Here is a 23,828-nt window from a genome sequence, read left to right on the forward strand (position 1 = left end):
ATCTGACTTTTGTGGAGAACTTCAAACAGAACACATAGACACAATACAAGAAATATGTCTCCTCAAAATACCGTGTGTTTGAATTGACCTATATTGGAATTCTATGCAAATCAAGAGCCCTAAAACTTGGATTTCCTTTCCAGAAGCAAAAAAGTCTCCATCGGCCACCTGCTTCAAAAATAAAGTCAAAAGGCACCTCCCAAACTTGGCTTAAATCCTGCTTGCTTAAATCACGTTATGCTTGATCTACCAATAACAACCATGGTGAGCCAGACTGTATTAACATTAATACTGAGGTTCTTACGATCATAAATCTTTTTCAACGTATGTATTAATCAAAAATATGTTCCACCTCAGCATTCTGTCTAGTAATTATAAGTTTATGTTAAGGCTGATCGAAATGTTCTACATAACAAGGGACTATCTACAAGGTAGTTTACGTATGTCAATTAATCCTATGTCAATTGTATACCGTGTTTTATAGAAATACTTTTTTTTTTTGTTTTTGTATGCGAAGTGAGACCATAATGAATAAAAAGACACAATACTGTGACTGGAACAGTACACAAATAATCTCTACATATGAGAATGAAACTTATGACGACCGAAACGTTACAAGTGGCCCGGTGGCCTGGTGGCTAAAGCTCCCGCTTCACACACGGAGGGCCCGGGTTCGATTCCCGGCGGATGGAAACATTCGACACGTTTCCTTACACCTGTTGTCCTGTTCACCTAGCAGCAAATAGGTACCTGGGTGTTATTCGACTGGTGTGGGTCGCATCCTGGGGGACAAGATTAAGGACCCCAATGGAAATAAGTTAGACAGTCCTCGATGACGCACTGACTTTCTTGGGTTATCCTGGGTGGCTAACCCTCCGGGGTTAAAAATCCGAACGAAATCTTATTCTTCTTAAGTTTGTTTCCTAAGAGCGGGTTATAAAGGTATAATTTTAAACTCCACGGGTAAAGCATGTCACCTTTCACTTACTCCGCTTCATGTAACTGTAATACAATATAAAAATCACCTTTTATAAAAATTCAGGCGTAAAATAAAAAAAATTGAAAAAAAATATTGGTAGACGGATCTACAATTTCCTCACAAACAGAACACAAAGTAGTAGTCAACAGAATAAAGTCCGAGGCGGCTACGGTGAAAAGCTCTGTTCCACAAGGCACAGTACTCGCTCCCATCTTGTTTCTCATCCTCATATCTGACATAGACAAGGATGTCAGCCACAGCACCGTGTCTTCCTTTGCAGATGACACCCGAATCTGCATGACAGTGTCTTCTTCCATTGCAGACACTGCAAGGCTCCAGGCGGACATCAACCAAATCTTTCAATGGGCTGCAGAAAACAATATGAAGTTCAACGATGAGAAATTTCAATTACTACGATATGGTAGACACGAGGAAATCAAAACTTCATCAGAGTACAAAACAAATTCCGGCCACAAAATAGAGCGAAAAACAAACGTCAAAGACCTGGGAGTGATCATGTCGGAGGATCTCACCTTCAAGGACCATAACATTATATCAATTGCAGCTGCTAGAAAAATGACAGGATGGATAATGAGAACCTTCGAAACTAGGGATGCCAAGCCCATGATGACACTCTTCAGGTCGCTTGTTCTATCTAGGCTGGAATATTGCTGCACACTAACAGCACCTTTCAAGGCAGGTGAAATTGCTGACCTAGAAAATGTACAGAGAACCTTCACGGCGTGCATAACGGAGATAAAACACCTCAATTACTGGGAGCGCTTAAAGTTCCTGAACCTGTATTCCCTGGAACGCAGGCGGGAGAGATACATGATTATGTACACCTGGAAAATCCTAGAGGGACTAGTACCGAACTTGCACACGAAAATCACTCACAACGAAAGCAAAAGACTTGGCAGACGATGCAACATCCCCCCAATGAAAAGCAGGGGTGTCACTAGCACGTTAAGAGACAATACAATAAGTGTCAGGGGCCCGAGACTGTTCAACTGCATCCCAGCATACATAAGGGGGATTACCAATAGACCCCTGGCAGTCTTCAAGCTGGCACTGGACAAGCACCTAAAGTCGGTACCTGACCAGCCGGGCTGTGGCTCGTACGTTGGATTGCGTGCAGCCAGCAGTAACAGCCTGGTTGATCAGGCTCTGATCCACCAGGAGGCCTGGTCACAGACCGGGCCGCGGGGGCGTTGACCCCCGGAACTCTCTCCAGGTAAACTCCAGGTAAGGTAAACTCTGCCCAAATTATATACATGCAAAACGTAAGTTCAGTGGTTACGTAAAATTAATTTTCCCCGTACTAATACAGAAAATCAGTACTCGGGAGTGTCCTTGACCGACTTTCCTTCACTCCCTTAGTTATCTGAAGGGTGTTCATGTGTAGGGGGATGTGATAGTTACTCCTTGGAGGGAGCAACTGATACTTCCCTAACTTAGCGGCAGTTCATGAATAATCTTTCCCTTTGAAGAGAAGCCTTATCTGCCTTTTCTACGACGTGAAGGCAGCTTACCGAAAGTAGGGGGAGGGGGGTAAGCTATCTTCAAGGGGGCACAGGAGGGGATGTGGTAACTTGAACTTTTGGCTAGCCACCACTGGGTCCCACAAACTCTAGGAAGGCCTAACCCCAGCTGGAGTCATTTGATCCCGTAGAGTATGGCCGAGACCTGAAGCAATAAAATGATTAATGTTATTTTTTAAAGGGGTGGATAGGTAAGCCAGCGAAAGGCCTCGATCAGATGACCCAAAGTTCCAGTGGCGGGCTATCATATGGCTAAGACCCGCGTCAGGAAACACTTGTCTTGTTTTCTGACGAATCTTACTTAACCTAACCTTGAGCAACAGTGGCCCACCTTCATTAGCAATGACCACATAGATATTTTCTTGGCTGCAGGATTAAAAGCCTGGCAACTATCCGCGGGAAACCTCATTTTCCAACAAAAACATTATGCAGAAGTGAACTTTCCCTGTTACCCACAACAAAGGCACTTTTATTCACCCTGTGTAGACACCTCACCACCGAATAACAGTAGAGTAAACGCGGAGCCATTTTCTTCAGTTGCCACTTATGAATCGCCAGAAAGCCTCTAACAATACTTCTGTCATCAGAATGAACCAATCCCTGTTACTTCGGGTAATAGCCGCTACAACAAGAGATATCTGATTATTTTTATAATCAAGGTAAGCTACCTCTTCCCCCACCCCGGGGCATACAGCACTGCAGGGAAGGATGTGCAGCAACAGGAATGCGAGATTACGAGAGAGGAAAAGGTGGGCGCGAGGGTAGAGGTTAGTGGAGGTGGGGGTTATTGAGAGAGGAAATGGAAATGAAAGTTGGCACAACAGGTTAGTTTTTGTTAAAAACTAGATGTCTGCATCGAAGGTGGGATTTTCAGCAAAGAAGTTAGTTAGGGAAGTGTGTAAATGTGGTACAGACATCGTAAATAAATCTTGCGTGACTACTGATAAACATGACTCCAAGAGAGAACTAAACTATAATTCCTTCCTCAGTCTCCCAGAAATAAATTATGATAAATTGGGGAATAGTCTATCTATTTTAAAAAAAAATTATTACTGGGCTCTTAGGCAAGCATTCATGAGAATAAAATGTATCCCAAGGAGATCCTCACTGACACCACTCAAACTTCACCACTGTGTTAAGGTGGGTCGACGTGAAGTGGGGTGGCACTGCGTATATTTTTAGAGAAGCACTGAACCTGTAAGAGTCAAAGAAATTGTGGCAATAGGGTTAGATTCAAGGGGAGAGGCAACTCCAATTCCTTGACTCACGTGCCCCTCACTAGCATCAAAGGAGGGTTGTGGTTCCAATAAGAATATACATTCACGGGGAACCGCTAAACCCGTAGGGGTCATATAGCGCCTGGGAAATGGAAGGTATTCAGGTTCGATTTGAGAAAGAGGAGGCTAGATCTAGTTCTTTGGATCAAAAGCTCCTCACAGGCATCAAGGAACTTTTTTTGAGGAGAAGGTTCCAGTAAGATCACAGAATTATCTGACACTATCTTCTCCACTCAGTTTGGAATCTGACAGGTCAATACTCCCTACACCAAGGCTAATGGAGAGAGAGAGAAGGCTATCAAATGACAGGTGTGAACATCATGTCTTGAAGGGTCGCTGCAACGCACCGCACAACAGGTTTCACTGCCATCGAAAGTTCTATACCAGTGGAGTCCAAGGAGGTGCTGGTTCATACCTACCACGCTAAGATGGGTGTCCACTGGGAAAGAGGGAGGGAGGAGTGGGGATATAAATGGAAAGTCGATTATGGTGATATTTTGGGTAATTTTTCTAGCTTTTAGGTTAAGCATTTTATTTTTATAGTATGTATTTGTATAAAATGCCAACGTCGTTTTTATTTACCTTATGTTTATAACCTAGCTGGATCCACTGTGTCACGTACTTATATAAAATCCAGCATCATTAACGACACTTGTAGATATTGATCTCAAGTTATATACTGTACACCGAGGTATATGTCTTTCATCGTATATATACACTGAACTTTAACTTTTATTTTAGGGAATAAAGTATTCTTGACTGGAGGTAAATGTGAAATGCAGCCCAAATGAGCCTCAGAGTCAACAGGCTTACAATCTAGCAGCCTATACTCGCCATTGACCATTGTGTATGACATATATTCTGAACTTGCAAAGAAAATACTTTTATATAAATAATATATCAACTGTAAAATTACAGAAAATTGTTAACACTCAAACATTCATATAAGTACAGTATTTATGATTTTGTTCTCGACAGATTCTAAATATGGATTGTTATTAAAAAGACATTTTAATATTCTTTCTTCATTATTGTGCGGATTATATCAGTGGTGGATCCAGTCTCACTGGCAAGACACAAAGTGACATATTGGAAGCAGGATAAATAATATTACACTATAGCAAAACAATTGGATTTACTTTTAAAATTTTTAACATGCCATCAATGGGACATTTTACAACACAGTTCACGATGCTCTGCGAGAAAATCAGTTTGGCTGGAAAAATGCAAAGTTCATTTAGAAAGGGCGAGGAACAAGGTAGAACGACCGGCAACTGAGAGAAGCTGGAGGGGAGAAAACTATAGTTAATTGTCGACTGCAGTGACTCTTCTTATATTTTTCACTGGAGATTGCACCATAATAACACACTCTTGCTAAAGTGGCTCTTACATTCAAATTTAAAATTTTCCTAAGATTCCGTTCAATTAATTTACAAAGACTGAATTATCACTATTGTTCTATTTAATTCCTTTGAAATTATCGAAAGGACATTCGACCCATTCTTCATAATATTAATTGAAATCGTAAGTTATGAATTTCATTAAAATAATTCTCAGAAATAAATTACATTAACATTCATAAAAAGCTGCCTTGGTATGAGGTGTATAGCCCTGAATTTTGCTTAATAAAATTTTTGATAAGCTATAAAATACAATTTTTTACTTATATTTTAAAAGTGGAGCCTACTGATCACCTTACTCAAACACCACCACCAGTGATCTGTGCGAAGACCTTGAGGTCAAACAAATAATCCACTGACTAAGTATTAGCAGACACTGAGTACACTGAATACGCACTAAAAATACTTGACAACAAACTAGTCCCATGAATGGATATTTTTTTTGTCTTGCAACTACGCAACAGAAGCGCGTGGCGCTAAGCTTGGATCTCGAGGACACGAGATGACTTTCTATCAACCCACTGTTTACCCCTAACACTGAAGTTCCTGTATACACATTGCAATTGACTGATAACCTACTACACTATCTATATATATAAAGAACCATTTGTGCTAAACCCTGGACAATGACAGATATATTTAGCTGGTGGCTATAGTGATGGTTCTCCCTGGTGCTTCCTCAGTTGTCGGCACTATGTACTGGTGCTGCTGCCGGGCACAACTCTACAATACCCGGCTAGTTGCTTCACTGGTATCATGCCTACTCTTCTGATCATTGATCTTATACGAGCACAGCCTGGCCATCTGTTTCATAGCCTGACCAACTACCTGACACAAGAATACCCTGACCATCACAGAGCACAGTATGACCATCTGTTTCACAGCCTGTCTCATGCAAGAACAGCCTGACTGTCTGTCTCACACACAAGTCTGGTTATGTGTCACAGAGCACCGCACAGCCATATTCTACACCAACATAGTATGGTCATCTGTCCCATACGTAAGCTTCAAATTCCTTTCCCTCCCCCCAAATGTTACTTAAAACTCTTAGCAATAAGAACAAGCTTTATCAATTAGGTTGACGAATTCCTAGTCTTATGGAGTTATGTCCACCAGCAGCACAAGTACATCAAAATAGGTTAAACCATAAAATATGGCTCAGTTATTACAGCAAAGAAACAATAATTCCTACCATTTATTGGTTGAGGAATACAAATACGGATTACAAAATGTTTTCAACTAATATAAGATACAACATAATTAAATGAAGAAAATTTTTTAACATAACCAATGGAAAAAGATTATCTAACAATATATATATATATATATATATATATATATATATATATATATATATATATATATATATATATATATATATATATATATATATATATATATATATATATATATATATATATATATATATATATATATATATATATATATATGTACATATATACATACATACATATGTGTTAGAGTCGGGTATTTCTCTTCCTTTTTCCTAAGCACGATTGTATTTTAACATTAAATACGAAACAAACATGCAACCTTCCAGCATGGGACACAAGAAACAATCATATTGCTCACGATTAAACAAAATATGCGACTGGAAGGACTTTACAGGAGAGAAATTTATGTAGTTCAAAAGAAAGCATATGGTATATATATATATATATATATATATATATATATATATATATATATATATATATATATGTCGTGCCGAATAGGCAAAACTTGCGATCTTGGCTTAAATAGCAAAGCTCATCTTGCCATATAGGACATGTGAAAATTTGTGTATGCAATAATTTCGCCAAAATCATTCTGAACCTAACGAAAAAAAAATATATTTCACTGTGTTTGTTTAGTATTAAATTATTGTAAACAAATCTAAAATATATTTAGTTGGGTTAGGCTAAAATAAATTGTTTTTATTATAATAAGGTTATGTAAGTTTTCTAAGTTCCTTTTGCTGCAAAATTATAAGTTTTTACATTAACATTAATGAAAAATATATATCTTTAAACGTATAAGAGAAAATTTTAGAAAAGACTTACTTTTAAACGAGTTCTTGCTAATTGACCAGTTTTACATATTCGGCACGACATATATATATATATATATATATATATATATATATATATACATATATATATATATATACATACATATATACATACATATATGAATGAGAGGTGTGAGTCAATAAGGGATGAAAAAGGAAGTACTGATGAAAAGAGTGAGAGAAAGGGGAATGTGGAAGCAGATAGTAATAGGTGCACATCCTGAAGTATCAGGCATCCTGAAGGTGTCAGGCATCCTGAAGTGACAGGCATCCTGAAGTGACAGGCATCCTGAAGTGACAGGCATCCTGAAGTGACAGGAATCCTGAAGTGACAGGAATCCTGAAGTTATAGACATCTTGAAAGATTAGGCATCCTGAAGTGACAGGCAGCCTTGTGCTCTAGGAACAGGCAGCATCTGCTCATCTGAATAATGTTCACTTGAGTATGAAGACATAAAACATTCTCAAATATCAGATGAACAAAGTGAGAAGTACATATTTTGTTTGCATCAAGTGAGTGTTAGGTTAATGGAGTGAGACTGCTGATGATAGTAGTAGTACATAGCTTGGTAAACCTTTGACAACAATTCAACCTGAACTTGTACATGACCATGTACATAACAATATTTATAATATATACAAAACACTAATCTGTTATTCTCTCTAATAAATTTTTGTGCTGTTTCAACAACAACTTGCTTGACTTAGGAATATTATTCGTGGAACATGACATGGAAGGCAGGAAGCCTTCTCATTTCCACAGTACTTGCTCATGACCCTTAGGAAACATTTTATATAATTGTTATTGATCTAACTGTATTTACACTGTACAGTTCATGTGTATATGTGAGGTGCTTCTGTGACAAGTTCCCACTATTTGGTAACTTCTTTTATGAGGATTCATTGCATAAAATTGAATAATTTTGCGCTTTTCGATCAATTTGAAATGAAACATCCACACAACAGGACTTTTATCACGGCACAAACATATTAAAAAAACAGATGCTAAGATGATGTATATTCCTAAGACGTCAGTTAAAATAAATGTGAAACAGCAAATACAAAATATAAAATGACCCTCGGCTAATGTCTCGCCATGGATCTCTCTGTATTGCCTGCAGATACAGGAACAGATACAAAATATACACCCACTTTACACTGAAGAAACACCTCTCCACAAGTTACCATGATCCTGACAACCTCCAAAGAGGAAGACTGATTCCTCTGAAGGTCCCAGGCTGGTATCATTGAAGGAGGCCCCAGGCTGGTATTACTGAAGGAGGTCCCAGCCTGGTATCATCCCATGTTGTGCTCCACATACTCGGATGGCAAGAATAATGTACTGTACACAATTTTTTTTAACAACTATCTCATTTTAAAGACCAATAGTAATGCAGCATTAAGAATACAGACAATGGCTGCTTATTTATATATTTTCATTTAGTATCTTTGTGTATTCTACAATATAAGACAGCCTACAAACATTGTTGACGACAATGGATATGCAGTACAGGTAATAAGTTCAGAACTAGCTGGTACAATAGTCGTGGAATGATTGTTACAGCACCGAGTTATGGAGGTAACACTTTCAAAGAATACTTAAAAAATTGAGTTACTTGAATTTTCATCTCATAGTTGTGTTGTGTTTGACTCTTCACACAGCTACAAAACAAGGCAATTATGGTGAAACTGGCAACATTTTCCAAACAATATGCATATTGCTGCAACTTCACAAATTATTCCATCTTACAGAGGCCAATTACAATCAGGACTCTATTTAATAACCTTTTCTTGTATTATAAAAAAATTCATTTGCATTGAAATTGTTACAGGTAAATATTGTGTCTACAGTCATATGGAAACAACAGTAATAACAAAAATAATGATGATTTAGCAATATAACAAGCTTCTGAGCTCTCATATCTTCTTACAGCGACAATGATGTGGATGTCTGAGGTGATAAATGTTGTGGGTTTAAGGTATTGCATGTCACCATGTGCATCATGTGTGTGTGAGAGAGAGACAGAGAGACAGACAGAGAAAGACAGACAGAGAGGGATATTGCTCATTTGTAATTACCTGTTTCTAGCCACCTTGTGTGTTCATTTTGTCCAGTCTTCAGTAATTTTTTTCATCATATATATTTGTTTTAAATTTCCAATGGTTGCAGCAGTTACCACTTCCTATTTTAATTCATTTCAATGTTCTATCCCTTCTGCTCCACTTTCTCAGTTCACAACTGTGGCCTCTTGTTGTCCCTGTTGTAGGTATTATAATAAGGCTTTCATATCTATTCTTCCATGGCCTTTTATGACCTTATATGTAATTATCATGTCTCCTCTTTTCCACCTTTCAGCCAGCGAGGCATCGTCAGTATTAACATTTCATTGTAACTCATATTTTTTTTCAGCATGTGTATACGAGTATGTGTGTGTATGCATGTGCGTATGAGTATGTGTGTGTATGGATATGTGTATGTGTGTTTTGGGGGAGGCTGTTCTCATTGACTGCAAGTGGTGATAACAAAATTGTCATACTATATTATTAACATATTACATCAATGGATACAAAAGCAACAACTCCAAAATCCATATACAATACTCTCATTTGCAACGAGACAAACAAGAGCCAACACAAAACCTGATATGATGCACAATAAGACTTCAGAGTGGCAGAGCTGTTGGTCTTGAAGTAATTTTTGGTCATCATACATTAAAACATCAGCTGCTTGAAAATATATATGTATATATCCCTGCCATCGATTAACCTCCTTTGTAAGAGCTCAACTTTACAATTAGAGAGGGAAGTAGGCGACGTTTTGCTTCACCCTGGACCATTATTTATGACTCAGGATGGTGTAAAATGCTCGCCTAGTTTCATTTCCAATTTGTGGCTCAGATGTGTATTGTTACAGCCACGGTAATCTGTCCTTTTATACTTCAATCAAACTCTTATGAACAGTGAGCTAAAGTGAGGAGGAGGAGGAGAGCTTGGTTAGTTTAGTCTGTAGACCCAGGAGATCATATGATGAGAGATTGTGTCTCTTGTTAATACATTATATGATGACAGGAGTGCATTCTTTTATAAGTCTCTGTTGTAACTCTCAAATCTCGATCTCTGTACTAGTAGGTACCTTGAGACGGGCAACTAGTGTTTCCACACACACCAGTAGGCATTAAAAATACATTCCATTTCCGTCCTTGCGTGTGTGGGAAAAATCTCTGATACATTTTACTTTCTTCCTTATGTGTGCAAAAGTTAATGATCAGTATAAGAATTAGTCAAGACTCAACAGCTCCCCGTCTTATAAAGCTGGACGGTAATGACCAACTTCTGAGGAAGATACACAACCTTTCAACTATAAATTTTGAGTTTTTTGTAACCTATAAATTAACAATACAAAATAGAATTTTGAAATGTAATTTCATCCAACTATAAATTTTCTTTTTTTTTTTTTTTTTTGGTGTAGATGCAGCAGAAAGAGTTGTGTGGTTTCCCTTCAAGCTGGCGACCGGCGGTGAGGGCAAGTGGGATAATAACCAGTAACAACACCAACGACCCGCCACGGACGAGAACCTGTGGAGGGCAGCAGAGGGGGTTCCTCAGGCTCTCCGGGGCTCTGGGAATGGTATAGTAAGGCAGTGAGCAGGCCACCAACACTCCTCTCGCAGCTACCGCTCCCTCTACCAACACTTTTTTTTTCCTTAAACACTTCATTAAAATTAGGCTTCCAAAAATGCCCTCATACAGAGTTTACAAATAAACCAGGTTACAAAAAGAGTTGTAGTAGTGTGGAGCAGGACACAGCCCCTGTGGCTGTTGTCTTGCAGCTGCCGGCCTGCCAGGGGGTGTGGCGGGGGCACAGCGGCAGCCACGCATAGCGCAGCCTCTCAGGCGTCACGGTGCAGTACAAAAATGGTACAAAGGGTGATGGGTCCATGGAAGCTACTGGCCACGTGGAACACGCGTACAGCCCACTCCCAGGGCAACTGGGCTCAGCACGCACATCACGCATGCGCAACTCAGTAACAAAACTCTACCTAGGCAACTCTAATTAACTGCAAGTATAGGCAGCCACGTGTATCATGAGGCCAGCAACACACGTTGTAGTGAGGCGAGGGCAGTGAGCGGCAGCAGGAGTAACAGGTGTGGGCACTGGATCATGGTAGCAGCATCAGGCAGCGGTGGTACATGTACCTGAACCTCGGCCAGGATCAACACAGACAGTGCCATGTCCTCCCGCACCTCCTTGGCGTGGTTGTTGATCTTAAGTCCCACATCTGTCACCACGTCTTCACACGCGTCCTGTAAAAGGTTCTTGTTACTTTTACAAAGTTATGAACACAATTACTCAATTGTACTGCCTTATACCTAGTCTAGTGGTACTGGTTCTACTACGCATGTGCTTATATCACTTTCACTCTACTACTCTAGACATGCAAGCCTAACTTTGTTTTTAACACACTGGTGATCTCCCAACCAAGAAGGGTGATCCCGAAACGATTTACAGTCACTCATCCAATCACTGTCATACTAGATGAATGGCCCTCCGAAATGCGACATTTCCACCACTCCAGAGAGTAGGCATCGTACTTCCCACCTACAGGACCCAAGTCCAGCTATTTGGTTCTCTTGGATCCCCTCATAAATGTAGCCTGATCGGACTTCAACAACACGTCACATCTGATTTGCTCAGATGCTAGCATACTGCTTAGCTCAGATGGTAACTAGTATCCTGACTAGCTCAGATACTAGCAGTCATGGTAACCCTGCTTTCCTTACCTTTTCTTTGTGAAACATGACAGCAGTCATGTTGTCCCTGTTGTCCTCATACTCCTCCAGTGTTGCCTGAAGAATGATATTCTCACCGACGTGCGTCACCACCTCCAGTCGACACTCAGACTGCACAACAAAATACTCTATTAACCACGGCTAACTCAATAATCAACATGTCTGCGAACACTACAAATCTTAACATCATGAGTAACATACCGATGGTGTAGTTAACCGCTGTAATAGCTATCACTGATCATCTTAGTGAGTAACGAACTTTAAAAAAAGATGATAATTATTGTTAATGATAGTAAATGAGACGGTCAGTCTACAGAGTCACATTAGTTACTATATATAGTGATGGAGGCGAGGAGGGAAGGTACTGGGGTACACTGAGAGAGGTGAGAAGGTACTGAGGTACAGTGAGTGAGGAGGGAAGGTACTGGGGTACACTGAGTGAGGATGGAAGGTACTGGGGTACACTGAGTGAGGATGGAAGGTACAGGGGTACACTGAGTGAGGAGGGAAGGTACTGGGGTACACTGAGTGAGGAGGGAAGGTCCTGGGGTACATTGAGTGAGGAGGGAAGGTCCTGGGGTATACTGAGTGAGGAGGGAAGGTACTGGGGTATAATGAGTGAGGAGGGAAGGTACTGGGGTACACTGAGTAAGGAGGGAAGGTACTGGGGTACACTGAGTGAGGAGGGAAGGTACTGGGGTACACTGAGTGAGGAGGGAAGATACTGGGGTACACGGAGTGAGGAGGGAAGATACTGGGGTACACTGAGTGAGGAGGGAAGGTAATGGGGTACACTGAGTGAGGACGGAGGGTCCTGGGGTACCCTGAGTGAGGAGAAAAGGTCCTGGGGTATACTAAGTGAGAAGGGAAGGTCCTGGGGTATACTGAGTGAGGAGGGAAGGTACTGGGGTACACTGAGTGAGGAGGGAAGGTACTGGGGTGCACTGAGCGAGGAGGGAAAGTACTGGGGTACACTGAGTGAGGAGAGAAGGTACTGGGGTACACTGAGTGAGGAGGGAAGGTACTGGGGTACACTGAGTGAGGAGGGAAGGTACTGGGGTACACTGAGTGAGGAGGGAAGGTACTGGGGTACACTGAGTGAGGAGGGAAGGTCCTGGGGTATACTGAGTGAGGAGGGAAGGTACTGGGGTACACTGAGTGAGGAGGGAAGGTACTGGGGTACACTGAGTGAGGAGGGAAGGTACTGGGGTGCACTGAGCGAGGAGGGAAGGTACTGGGGTACACTGAGTGAGGAGAGAAGGTACTGGGGTACACTGAGTGAGGAGGGAAGGTACTGGGGTACACTGAGTGAGGAGGGAAGGTACTGGGGTACACTGAGTGAGGAGGGAAGGTACTGGGGTACACTGAGTGAGGAGGGAAGGTCCTGGGGTATACTGAGTGAGGAGGGAAGGTACTGGGGTACACTGAGTGAGGAGGGAAGGTACTGGGGTACACTGAGTGAGGAGGGAAGGTCCTGGGGTATACTGAGTGAAGAGGAAAGGTACTGGGGTATACTGAGTGAAGAGGGAAGGTACTGGGGTATACTGAGTGAGGAGGGAAGGTACTGGGGTATACTGAGTGAAGAGGGAAGGTACTGGGGTACACTGAGTGAGGAGAGAAGGTACTGGGGTATACTGAGTGAGGAGGGAAGGTACTGGGGTACACTGAGTGAGGAGGGAAGGTACTGGGGTACACTGAGTGAGGAGGGAAGATACTGGGGTACACGGAGTGAGGAGGGAAGATACTGGGGTACACGGAGTGAGGAGGGAAGGTAATGGGGTACACTGAGTGAGGACGGAGGGTCCTGGGGTACCCTGAGTGAGGAGAAAAGGTCCTGGGGTATACTAAGTGAGGAGGGAAGGTCCTGGGGTATACTGAGTGAGGAGGGAAGGTACTGGGGTACACTGAGTGAGGAGGGAAGGTCCTGGGGTATACTGAGTGAGGAGGGAAGGTACTGGGGTACACTGAGTGAGGAGGGAAGGTACTGGGGTACACTGAGTGAGGAGGGAAGGTACTGGGGTACACTGAGTGAGGAGAGAAGGTACTGGGGTACACTGAGTGAGGAGAGAAGGTACTGGGGTACACTGAGTGAGGAGGGAAGGTACTGGGGTACACTTGAGTGAGGAGGGAAGGTACTGGGGTACACTGAGTGAGGAGGGAAGGTACTGGGGTACACTGAGTGAGGAGGGAAGGTCCTGGGGTATACTGAGTGAGGAGGGAAGGTACTGGGGTACACTGAGTGAGGAGGGAAGGTACTGGGGTACACTGAGTGAGGAGGGAAGGTCCTGGGGTATACTGAGTGAAGAGGAAAGGTACTGGGGTATACTGAGTGAAGAGGGAAGGTACTGGGGTATACTGAGTGAGGAGGGAAGGTACTGGGGTATACTGAGTGAAGAGGGAAGGTACTGGGGTACACTGAGTGAGGAGGGATGGTACTGAGGTACACTGAGTGAAGAGGGAAGGTACTGGGGTACACTGAGTGAGGAGGGAAGGTACTGAGGTACACTGAGTGAGGAGGGATGGTACTGAGGTACACTGAGTGAGGAGGGAAGGTACTGGGGTACACTGAGTGAGGAGGGAAGGTACTGAGGTACACTGAGTGAGGAGGAAAGGTACTGGGGTAGACTGAGTGAAGAGGGAAGGTACTGGGGTACACTGAGTGAGAAGGGATGGTACTGGGGTACACTGAGTGAGGAGGGATGGTACTGGGGTACACTGAGTGAGGAGGGATGGTACTGGGGTACACTGAGTGAGAAGGGATGGTACAGGGGTACACTGAGTGAGGAGGGAAGGTACTGGGGTACAATGAGTGAAGAGGGAAGGTACTGAGGTACACTGAGTGAGGAGGGAAGGTACTGACGTACACTGAGTGAGGAGGAAAGGTACAGGGGTAGACTGAGTGAGGAGGGAAGGTACTGGGGTAGACTGAGTGAGGAGGGATGGTACTGGGGTATACTGAGTGAGGAGGGAAGGTACTGGGGTACACTGAGTGAGGAGGGAAGGTACTGGGGTAGACTGAGTGAGGAGGGATGGTACTGGGGTATACTGAGTGAGGAGGGAAGGTACTAGGGTATACTGAGTGAAGAGGGAAGGTACTGGGGTACACTGAGTGAGGAGGGATGGTACTGGGGTACACTGAGTGAAGAGGGAAGGTACTGGGGTACACTGAGTGAGGAGGGAAGGTACTGGGGTAGACTGAGTGAGGAGGGATGGTACTGGGGTATACTGAGTGAGGAGGGAAGGTACTGGGGTACACTGAGTGAGGAGGGATGGTACTGGGGTACACTGAGTGAGGAGGGATGGTACTGAGGTACACTGAGTGAGGAGGGAAGGTACTGGGGTACACTGAGTGAGGAGGGAAGGTACTGAGGTACACTGAGTGAGGAGGAAAGGTACTTGGGTACACTGAGTGAGGAGGGATGGTAATGAGGAACACTGAGTAAAGAGAGAAGGTACTGAGGTACACTGAGGGAGGAGGGAAGGTACTGGGGTACACTGAGTGGAGAGAGAAGGTACTGATGTACACTGAGGGAGGAGGGAAGGTACTGGGGTACACTGAGTGAAGAGGGAAGGGACTGAGGTACACTGAGGGAGGAGGGAAGGTACTGGGGTACACTGAGTGAAGAGGAAAGGTACTGAGGTACACTGAGGGAGAAGGGAAGGTACTGAGGTACACTGAGAGAAGAGGGAAGGTACTGAGGAACACTGAGGGAGGAGGGAAGGTACTGAGGTACACTGAGAGAAGAGGGAAGGTACTGAGGTACACTGAGGGAGGAGGGAAGGTACTGGGGTACACTGAGAGAGAAGGAAAGGTACTGAGGGAGGAGGGAAGATACTGAGGTACACTGAGTGAAGAGGGAAGGTACTGAGGTACACTGAGGGAGGAGGGAAGGTACTGGGGTACACTGAGTGAAGAGGGAAGGTACTGAGGTACACTGAGGGAGGAGGGAAGGTAGTGGGGTACACTGAATGAAGAGGAAAGGTATTGAGGTACACTGAGGGAGGTGGGAAGGTACTGGGGAACACTGAGGGAGGAGGGGAGGTACTGAGGTACACTCAGTGAGGAGGGATGGTACTGGTGTACACTGAGGGAGGAGGGAGGGTACTGGGGTACACTGAGGGAGAAGGGAGGGTACTGGGGTACACTGAGGGTGGAGGGAGGGTACTGGGGTACACTGAGGGAGAAGAGAGGGCACTGGGGTACACTTAGGGAGGAGGGAAGGTACTGGGGTACAATTAGAGAGGAGGGAGGGTATTGGGGTACACTGAGGGAGAAGGGAGGGTACTGGGGTACGCTTAGGGAGGAGGGAGGGTACTGGGGTCAACTTAGGGAGGAGGGAGGGTACTGGGGTACACTGAGGGAGGAGGGAAGGTACTGGGGTACACTGAAGGAGGAGGGATGGTACTGGGGTCCACCGAGGGATGAGGGAGGGCACTGGGGTACACTGAGTGAGGAGGGAGGGTACTGGGGTGCACTGAGGGAGGAGGGAGGGTACTGAGGTACACTGAGGGAGGAGGGAGGGCACTGGGGTACACTGAGTGAAAAGGGAGGGTACTGGGGTACACTGAGTGAGGAGGGAGGGTACTGGGGTACACTGAGGGAGTAGGGAGGGTACTGGGGTACACTTAGGGAGGAGGGAAGGTACTGGGGTACACTTAGGGAGGAGGGAGGGTACTGGGGTACACTGAGGGAGGAGGGAAGGTACTGGGGTACACTGAGGGAGGAGGGAGGGTACTGGCGTACACTGAGTGAGGAGGCATGGTACTGGGGTACACTGAGTGAGGAGGCATGGTACTGGGGTACAATGAGTGAGGAGGGATGGTACTGAGATACACTGAGTGAGGAGGGATGGTACTGGGGTACACTGAGTGAAAAGGGATGGTACTGGGGTACATTGAGTGAGGAGGGATGGTACTGGGGTACACTGAGGGAGGAGGGATGGTAATGGGGTACACTGAGGGAGGAGGGATGGTACTGGGGTACACTGAGGGAGGAGGGATGGTACTGGGGTACACTGAGGGAGGAGGGAAGGTACTGGGGTACACTGAGGGAGGAGGGAGGGTACTGGGGTACACTGAAGGAGGAGGGATGGTACTGGGGTACACTGAGGGAGGAGGGATGGTACTGGGGTACACTGAGGGAGGAGGGATGGTAATGGGGTACACTGAGGGAGGAGGGATGGTACTGGGGTACACTGAGGGAGGAGGGATGGTACTGTGGTACACTGATTGAGGAGGGATGGTACTGGGGTACACTGAGGGAGGAGGTATGGTACTGGGGTACACTGAGGGAGGAGGGATGGTACTGCGGTACACTGAGGGAGGGATGGTACTGGGGTACACTAAGGGAGGAGGGATGGTACTGGGGTACATTGAGGAAGGAGGGATGGTACTGGGGTACACTGAGGGAGGAGGGAAGGTACTGGGGTACACTGAGGGAGGAGGGAGGGTACTGGGGTACACTGAGGGAGGAGGGATTGTACTAGGGTACACTGAGGGAGGAGGGATGGAACTGGGGTACACTGAGGGAGGGATGGTACTGGGGTACACTGAGGGAGGAGGGAGGGTACTGGGGTACACTGAGGGAGGAAGGGTACTGGGGAACGCTTAGGGAGGAGGGAGGGTACTTTGGTACAGTGAGGGAGGAGGGAAGGTACTGGAGTACACTGAGGGAGGAGGGAGGGTACTGGGGTACACTGAGGGAGGAGGGATGGTACTGGGGTACACTGAGGGAGGAGGGATGGTACTGGGGTACACTGAGGGAGGAGGGATGGTACTGGGGTACACTGAGGGAGGAGGGATGGTACTGGGGTACACTGAGGGAGGAGGTATGGTACTGGGGTACACTGAGGGAGGAGGGATGGTACTGCGGTACATTGAGGGAGGAGGGAGGGTACTGGGGTACACTGAGGGAGGAGGGATTGTACTAGGGTACACTGAGGGAGGAGGGATGGAACTTGGGTACACTGAGGGAGGAAGGATGGTACTGGGGTACACTGAGGGAGGAGGGAGGGTACTGGGGTACACTGAGGGAGGAGGGAGGGTACTGGGGTACACTGAGGGAGGAGGGAGGGTACTGGGGTACACTGAGGGAGGAAGGGTACTGGGGAACGCTTACCTGGAGTTTACCTGGAGAGAGTTTCGGGGGTCAACGCCCCCGCGGCCCGGTCTGTGACCAGGCCTCCTGGTGGATCAGCGCCTGATCAACCAGGCTGTTGCTGCTGGCTGCACGCAAACCAACGTACGAGCCACAGCCCGGCTGATCAGGAACTGACTTTAGTTGCTTGTCCAGTGCCAGCTTGAAGACTGCCAGGGGTCTGTTGGTAATCCCCCTTATGTGTGCTGGGAGGCAGTTGAACAGTCTCGGGCCCCTGACACTTATTGTATGGTCTCTTAACGTGCTAGTGACACCCCTGCTTTTCATTGGGGGGATGGTGCATCGTCTGCCAAGTCTTTTGCTTTCGTAGTGAGTGATTTTCGTGTGCAAGTTTGGTACTAGTCCCTCTAGGATTTTCCAGGTGTATATAATCATGTATCTCTCCCTCCTGCGTTCCAGGGAATACAGGTTTAGAAACCTCAAGCGCTCCCAGTAATTGAGGTGTTTTATCTCCGTTATGCGCGCCGTGAAAGTTCTCTGTACATTTTCTAGGTCGGCAATTTCACCTGCCTTGAAAGGTGCTGTTAGAGTGCAGCAATATTCCAGCCTAGATAGAACAAGTGACCTGAAGAGTGTCATCATGGGCTTGGCCTCCCTAGTTTTGAAGGTTCTCATTATCCATCCTGTCATTTTTCTAGCAGATGCGATTGATACAATGTTATGGTCCTTGAAGGTGAGATCCTCCGACATAATCACTCCTAGGTCTTTGACGTTGGTGTTTCGCTCTATTTTGTGGCCAGAATTTGTTTTGTACTCTGATGAAGATTTAATTTCCTCATGTTTACCATATCTGAGTAATTGAAATTTCTCATCGTTGAACTTCATATTGTTTTCTGCAGCCCACTGAAAGATTTGGTTGATGTCCGCCTGGAGCCTTTCAGTGTCTGCAATGGAAGACACTGTCATGCAGATTCGGGTGTCATCTGCAAAGGAAGACACGGTGCTGTGGCTGACATCCTTGTCTATGTCGGATATGAGGATGAGGAACAAGATGGGAGCTAGTACTGTGCCTTGTGGGACAGAGCTTTTCACCGTAGCTGCCTCGGACTTTACTCTGTTGACGACTACTCTCTGTGTTCTGTTAGTGAGGAAATTATAGATCCATCGACCGACTTTTCCTGTTATTCCTTTAGCGCGCATTTTGTGCGCTATTACGCCATGGTCACACTTGTCGAAGGCTTTTGCAAAGTCTGTATATATTACATCTGCATTCTTTTTGTCTTCTAGTGCATTTAGGACCTTGTCGTAGTGATCCAGTAGTTGAGACAGACAGGAGCGACCTGTTCTAAACCCATGTTGCCCTGGGTTGTGTAACTGATGGGTTTCTAGATGGGTGGTGATCTTGCTTCTTAGGACCCTTTCAAAGATTTTTATGATATGGGATGTTAGTGCTATTGGTCTGTAGTACTTTGGAACAGTGAGGGAGGAGGGAAGGTACTGGAGTACACTGAGGGAGGAGGGAGGGTACTGGGGTACACTGAGGGACGAGGGATGGTACTGGGGTACACTGAGGCAGGAGGGATGGTACTGGGGTACACTGAGGGAGGAGGGATGGTACTGTGGTACACTGATTGAGGAGGGATGGTACTGGGGAACACTGACTGGGGTACACTGAGGGAGGGATGGTACTGGGGTACACTGAGGGATGAGGGATGGTACTGGGGTACACTGAGGGAGGGATGGACTGGGGTACACTGAGGGAGGAGGGAGGGTACTGGGGTACACTGAGGGAGGAGGGATGGTACTGGGGTACACTGAGGGAGGAGGGATGGTACTGGGGTACACTGAGGGAGGAGGGATGGTACTGGGGTACACTGAGGAAGGAGGGAGGGTACTGGGGTACACTGAGGGAGGTACTGGGGTACACTGAGGGAAGAGGGAGGGTACTGGGGTACACTGAGAGGAGGAGGGTATGGTACTGGGGTACACTGAGGGAGGAGGCAGGGTACTGGGGTACACTGAGGGAGGAGGGAGGGTACTGGGGTACACTGAGGGAGGAGGGAGGGTACTGGGGTACACTGAGGGAGGAGGGATGGTACTGGGGTACACTGAGGGAGGAGGGAGGGTACTGGGGTACACTGAGGGAGGAGGGATGGTACTGGGGTACACTGAGGGAGGAGGGATGGTACTGGGGTACACTGAGGGAGGAGGGATGGTACTGGGGTACACTGAGGGAGGAGGGAGGGTACTGGGGTACACTGAGGGAGGAGGGAGGGTACTGGGGTACACTGAGGGAGGAGGGATGGTACTGGGGTACACTGAGGGAGGAGGGATGGTACTGGGGTACACTGAGGGAGGAGGGATGGTACTGGGGTACACTGAGGGAGGAGGGAGGGTACTGGGGTACACTGAGGGAGGAGGGATGGTACTGGGGTACACTGAGGGAGGAGGGATGGTACTGGGGTACACTGAGGGAGGAAGGAGGGTACTGGGGTACACTGAGGGAGGAGGGATGGTACTGGGGTACACTGAGGGAGGAGGGATGGTACTGGGGTACACTGAGGGAGGAGGGAGGGTACTGGGGTACACTGAGGGAGGAGGGAGGGTACTGGGGTACACTGAGGGAGGAGGGATGGTACTGGGGTACACTGAGGGAGGAGGGAGGGTACTGGGGTACACTGAGGGAGGAGGGATGGTACTGGGGTACACTGAGGGAGGAGGGATGGTACTGGGGTACACTGAGGGAGGAGGGATGGTACTGGGGTACACTGAGGGAGGAGGGAGGGTACTGGGGTACACTGAGGTAGGAGGGAGGGTACTGGGGTACACTGAGGGAGGAGGGATGGTACTGGGGTACACTGAGGGAGGAGGGAGGGTACTGGGGTACACTGAGGGAGGAGGGAGGGTACTGGGGTACACTGAGGGAGGAGGGAGGGTACTGGGGTACACTGAGGGAGGAGGGAGGGTACTGGGGTACACTGAGGGAGGAGGGAGGGTACTGGGGTACACTGAGGGAGGAGGGAGGGTACTGGGGTACACTGAGGGAGGAGGGAGGGTACTGGGGTACACTGAGGGAGGAGGGAGGGTACTGGGGTACACTGAGGGAGGAGGGATGGTACTGGGGTACACTGAGGGAGGAGGGAGGGTACTGGGGTACACTGAGGGAGGAGGGAGGGTACTGGGGTACACTGAGGGAGGAGGGATGGTAGTACACTGAGAGGAGGGGGTACTGGGGTACACTGAGGGAGGAGGGACTGAGGGAGGAGGGATGGTACTGGGGTACACTGAGGGAGGAGGGAGGGTACTGGGGTACACTGAGGGAGGAGGGATGGTACTGGGGTACACTGAGGGAGGAGGGATGGTACTGGGGTACACTGAGGGAGGAGGGATGGTACTGGGGTACACTGAGGGAGGAGGGATGGTACTGGGGTACACTGAGGGAGGAGGGAGGGTACTGGGGTACACTGAGGGAGGAGGGAGGGTACTGGGGTACACTGAGGGACTGGGGTACACTGAGGGAGGGATGGTACTGGGGTACACTGAGGGAGGAGGGAGGGTACTGGGGTACACTGAGGGAGGAGGGAGGGTACTGGGGTACACTGAGGGAGGAGGGAGGGTACTGGGGTACACTGAGGGAGGAGGGAGGGTACTGGGGTACACTGAGGGAGGAGGGAGGGTACTGGGGTACACTGAGGGAGGAGGGAGGGTACTGGGGTACACTGAGGGAGGATAGGTACTGGGGAACGCTTAGGGAGGAGGGAGGGTACTGGGGTACACTGAGGGAGGAGGGAGGGTACTGGGGTACACTGAGGGAGGAGGGAGGGTACTGGGGTACACTGAGGGAGGAGGGATGGTACTGGGGTACACTGAGGGAGGAGGGAGGGTACTGGGGTACACTGAGGGAGGAGGGAGGGTACTGGGGTACACTGAGGGAGGAGGGAGGGTACTGGGGTACACTGAGGGAGGAGGGAGGGTACTGGGGTACACTGAGGGAGGAGGGATGGTACTGGGGTACACTGAGGGAGGAGGGAGGGTACTGGGGTACACTGAGGGAGGAGGGAGGGTACTGGGGTACACTGAGGGAGGAGGGAGGGTACTGGGGTACACTGAGGGAGGAGGGATGGTACTGGGGTACACTGAGGGAGGAGGGATGGTACTGGGGTACACTGAGGGAGGAGGGAAGGTACTGGGGTACACTGAGGGTACTGGGTTACACTGAGGGAGATGGAGGGTACTGGGGTACACTGAGGGAGGAGGGAGGGTACTGGGGTACACTGAGGGAGGAGGGAGGGTACTGGGGTACACTGAGGGAGGAGGGAGGGTACTGGGGTACACTGAGGGAGAAGGGAGGGTACTGGGGTACACTGAGGGAGAAGGACGGGACTGGGGTACACAGATGGCGGAGGGAGGGTACTGGGGTACACTGAGGGAGGAGGGAGGGTACTGGGGTACACTGAGGGAGGAGGGAGGGTACTGGGGTACACTGAGGGAGGAGGGAGGGTACTGGGGTACACTGAGGGAGGAGGGAGGGTACTGGGGTACACTGAGGGAGGAGGGAGGGTACTGGGGTACACTGAGGGAGGAGGGAGGGTACTGGGGTACACTGAGGGAGGAGAGAGGGTACTGGGGTACACTGAGGGAGGAGGGAGGGTACTGGGGTACACTGAGGGAGGAGGGATGGTACTGGGGTACACTGAGGGAGGAGAGAGGGTACTGGGGTACACTGAGGGAGGAGGGAGGGTACTGGGGTACACTGAGGGAGGAGGGATGGTACTGGGGTACACTGAGGGAGGAGGGAGGGTACTGGGGTACACTGAGGGAGGAGGGATGGTACTGGGGTACACTGAGGGAGGGGAGAGGGTACTGGGGTACACTGAGGGAGGAGGGATGGTACTGGGGTACACTGAGGGAGGAGAGAGGGTACTGGGGTACACTGAGGGAGGAGGGAGGGTACTGGGGTACACTGAGGAAGGAGAGAGGGTACTGGGGTACACTGAGGGAGGAGTGAGGGTACTGGGGTACACTGAGGGAGGAGAGAGGGTACTGGGGTACACTGAGGGAGGAGAGAGGGTACTGGGGTACACTGAGGGAGGAGGGAGGGTACTGGGGTACACTGAGGGAGGAGGGAGGGTACTGGGGTACACTGATGGAGGAGTGAGGGTACTGGGGTACACTGAGGGAGGAGGGATGGTACTGGGGTACACTGAGGGAGGAGAGAGGGTACTGGGGTACACTGAGGGAGGAGGGAGGGTACTGGGGTACACTGAGGGAGGAGAGAGGGTACTGGGGTACACTGAGGGAGGAGAGAGGGTACTGGGGTACACTGAGGGAGGAGAGAGGGTACTGGGGTACACTGAGGGAGGAGAGAGGGTACTGGGGTACACTGAGGGAGGAGAGAGGGTACTGGGGTACACTGAGGGAGGAGAGAGGGTACTGGGGTACACTGAGGGAGGAGAGAGGGTACTGGGGTACACTGAGGGAGGAGAGAGGGTACTGGGGTACACTGAGGGAGGAGAGAGGGTACTGGGGTACACTGAGGGAGGAGAGAGGGTACTGGGGTACACTGAGGGAGGAGGGAGGGTACTGGGGTACACTGAGGGAGGAGGGAGGGTACTGGGGTACACTGAGGGAGGAGAGAGGGTACTGGGGTACACTGAGGGAGGAGGGATGGT

At 47.7% G+C, this 23,828-nt stretch overlaps 1 protein-coding gene across 1 annotated transcript in view; it reads right to left on the reverse strand.

The window, feature by feature from the left end:
* Nucleotides 1-6,655: 6,655 nt before the first annotated feature.
* Nucleotides 6,656-23,828, reverse strand: part of LOC128685564 (uncharacterized) — a gene marked incomplete at its 5' end in the record, with an annotated part of 404,172 nt that continues 386,999 nt past the window's right edge. Inside the window, 2 exon segments of the mRNA XM_070088019.1 lie at nucleotides 6,656-11,573; nucleotides 12,051-12,170. Of these exon segments, the coding sequence (XP_069944120.1) occupies nucleotides 11,352-11,573; nucleotides 12,051-12,170 (342 nt within the window).

Source organism: Cherax quadricarinatus, chromosome 23 (genome assembly GCF_038502225.1).
Source record: "Cherax quadricarinatus isolate ZL_2023a chromosome 23, ASM3850222v1, whole genome shotgun sequence".
NCBI lineage: Eukaryota > Metazoa > Arthropoda > Malacostraca > Decapoda > Parastacidae > Cherax > Cherax quadricarinatus.